Below are 2,803 nucleotides of genomic sequence, written 5' to 3'. Positions count from 1 at the left end.
GGGATGGACAGGTGGTGCAGAGGCACATCCCGGAGCAGGGGGCACAGCGCCGACATCCAGTCTGCATTTGTGCCGCAGCCCTGGAAGTTGCCAGAAGCGCTTACCTGTCCGCCCATCAGGGGCCACTCGGTGCGACCTGAGGAAGGAAACAAAGTTTTGCTGACGTAAACCAAAGGGCCCAGAGCCACTCTCCTGGGGGGCGCTGGCAAAGCGTGCATCCTACCCCCTGCCGGTGCCCCCTGCTCCAGTCTTGCGCTAATCCCTCCACCCCGCCACCCCCGCCGCACAGAGGGGCTCACACGCCAGTCGGCCAGGTCTGTGGCTGCAGGGGTTCAATCCTGGGGGGGGGTGGTGCCTTGGGGGCCCAGGTCAGCACCCTGCCCTCCGCCTCCTTGGGTTGGGGTGCTGGGCTGTGGTGCAGGGAATCTGAGATCTGTTCCCACGGAAGCCAGCGCTCCCTTAGAAGCAATGGGGAGACGTCTGGGGCTAGGGGAGAGGAGGAGGTGTCTCCTGGTCCTTAACCTACGGCCCTGGCCACTGTCTTCCCAGCATCTGCCAGGTGATGAACACGCACGGGGTGTAATTTACTCTCAGGATAAGCCGACGAGGTGGGCACAGGACATCGCCTGCCCAGAAAAGGAGCCCCAAAGACAGGAGCCCATCCTGGGTTGAGCTGTGACCCGCCACCAGATTCCCACGTGGCCTCTTCCCCCAGCACGTCCCCAGCTGTGGAAGCTCTGTACACACAGTGACGGGGTCAGACTTGGCTTCCCTGGAAATAAGCCCCTTCACCCTAAGGGTTATTTTGAGCGGAAGAAGACTGAAGAAAAGCAGAAACAAGAAACACTCTCCTCCCTCCTCGTCTAACCCTAACCCTAACCCTAACCCTCGCCTGCAAGCAGGTGTAAATTTCCCTCTGTGCAGCCGTCCCCTTCCATCCCCTGTACCCGGAAGGGGAGGGCACCCCCCTTAAGTCTGCACAACTAGCCTCAAGGAGTAACACTGACCCTGCCCTTAGCCTCCCCAGCCGGCTACCTTCTTGGGATTTAGGGTCCCTACAACCCCCAGCCCTTTCACTCTGGCTTGTCAATTCCACACAAATTCATCAACCTTTGGTGAAATGGCAGATAAGGCCTAACGTCCAACTGTCTCCCTGGGTCCACTCCTCTTCTGGGAAGGCCTCTACAAACATCCAGAATAAACCCTGTCCCCTGTCCATCTGTCTTCTGTCATTTCATTTATTTATTTATTTATTTATTTGTTTGTTTGTTTGTTTGTTTATAACATAAGCTGTGCACCCGACATGGGGCTTGAACCAACGACTCTGGGGTCCAGAAGGCATGCTCCACTGACTGAGCCAGCCAGATGCTCCCCTCTGTGGTCATCTTATCTAATTTTATTTTTAAGTTTATTTAATTTATTTGGAGAGGGAGAGAGAGAGAGACAGACAGAGAGAGAATCACAAGCAGGATTCACACTGTCAAGGCAGAGCCTGATGCGAGGCTCAAACTCACAAACCAGGAAATTGTGACATAAGCTGATGCTCAATCAACTGAGCCACACAGGGGCCCCTCTTTGTCATTTTAAAATATTTTTTTAAAAGCTTTTATTTATTTTTGATACAGAGAGAGACAGAGCATGAGCAGGGGAGGGGGGCAGAGAGAGAGGGAGACACAGAATCTGAAGCAAGCTCCAGGCTCTGAGCTGTCAGCACAGAGCCTGACGCGGGGCTTGAACTCACAGACTGAGATCATGACCTGAGCTGAAGTCGGATGCTTAACCGACTGAGCCACCCAGGCGCCCCCCTCTTTGTCATTTTAATTTGCAGGTCTTCGTCCCAGAATCTAAGAGGTTAGAAAAAATTTGTTCCTTGTCTACACTGTGTCGAGTGCACCAACAGCCAACAGTACAGTATTGATTCTCATTCTGCCTCAGCAGACAAAAGCCTGATCCCTAACCCTAACCCTACCCCCGTCCATAAGAGGGTCCTAGAGCTAGCACCCCTGCCATCCATCTTCCCTCATGGTGGGTCCCAGGGCTCTCCCAGCTCACACCCAGTCCATCAGTGTCCCTGCAGGAGTGAGTGTGGGACCCCGGCCCTCCCGCGGGGGGCGGCAAGCATCCAGGTGGTCTGGGGCTGGCCTATGCACACAGGAGACATTCCTCAAGGCACTGTGCCATCCAGGGGCAGATGGGCCACCGCCTGCCCTCCGGCCATGCAGGTGTCTGGAAAGTGGGCAGACCGGGGACCGTGTAGCCCCAGCCTCAGGACCCCCTATATGTGTCGGCTGGACCTCACCTGGGAGTGTGGTCAGCCCCAGCTAGGACACACAGAGCAGGGGCTGTGGCTATGCCTCTCCCAGCTGCCGCCCGGGGGGCCTTGTCCCACCCAACTGAGCCCTCCCCAGTCCCATCCCAGCAGGGCCCACGTCTCAATGGCCCCAGGAAGAGGCACCTTGGGTGAACCCTGAGATCTGCCAGGGGCTCACCATTTTGCTTCCAAGGAAAACCACTCTGTGAGTTTCAGCTGACAGGTAACGAAACACACCCCCTCCCCCAGAATGTGCCCCTGGGCATTAGGGTTCCTACCAGCTGGAGGGAGCAACAGACCCCAGAGAAACTGCCCAACGGGGCACTAGTTTGTCTGCGTGAAGGCAGTTTCCATGTAGACGTGAAATGTCCACCTGAAGAGATGCCTCTGCCCCTGCACCTGGGAGAGCTCCTCGGCGCCCCAGCCCCCCGAGTCCCCTCCGCCGAGCCCAGCCCCTGGGGAAGGTCCTGGGAGCACCAGCACCCCGAGTCC

General features: G+C 56.9%; 1 protein-coding gene across 1 annotated transcript in view; it reads right to left on the bottom strand.

Moving 5' to 3' along the window:
- Positions 1-2,803, bottom strand: part of LOC121022149 (PI-PLC X domain-containing protein 1) — a 23,772-nt gene that overhangs the window by 19,589 nt on the left and 1,380 nt on the right. The window contains exon 2 of the mRNA XM_040463073.1: positions 2-137. Within this exon, the coding sequence (XP_040319007.1) occupies positions 2-137 (136 nt within the window). The remainder of the gene's footprint in view (position 1; positions 138-2,803) is intronic.

The sequence above is a fragment of the Herpailurus yagouaroundi genome, unplaced genomic scaffold (assembly GCF_014898765.1).
Source record: "Herpailurus yagouaroundi ecotype Mexico unplaced genomic scaffold, PumYag 356, whole genome shotgun sequence".
Classification (NCBI taxonomy): domain Eukaryota; kingdom Metazoa; phylum Chordata; class Mammalia; order Carnivora; family Felidae; genus Herpailurus; species Herpailurus yagouaroundi.
Note: the sequence above shows the minus strand (reverse complement) of the source record. Positions and strands in the feature narration are given on the sequence as shown.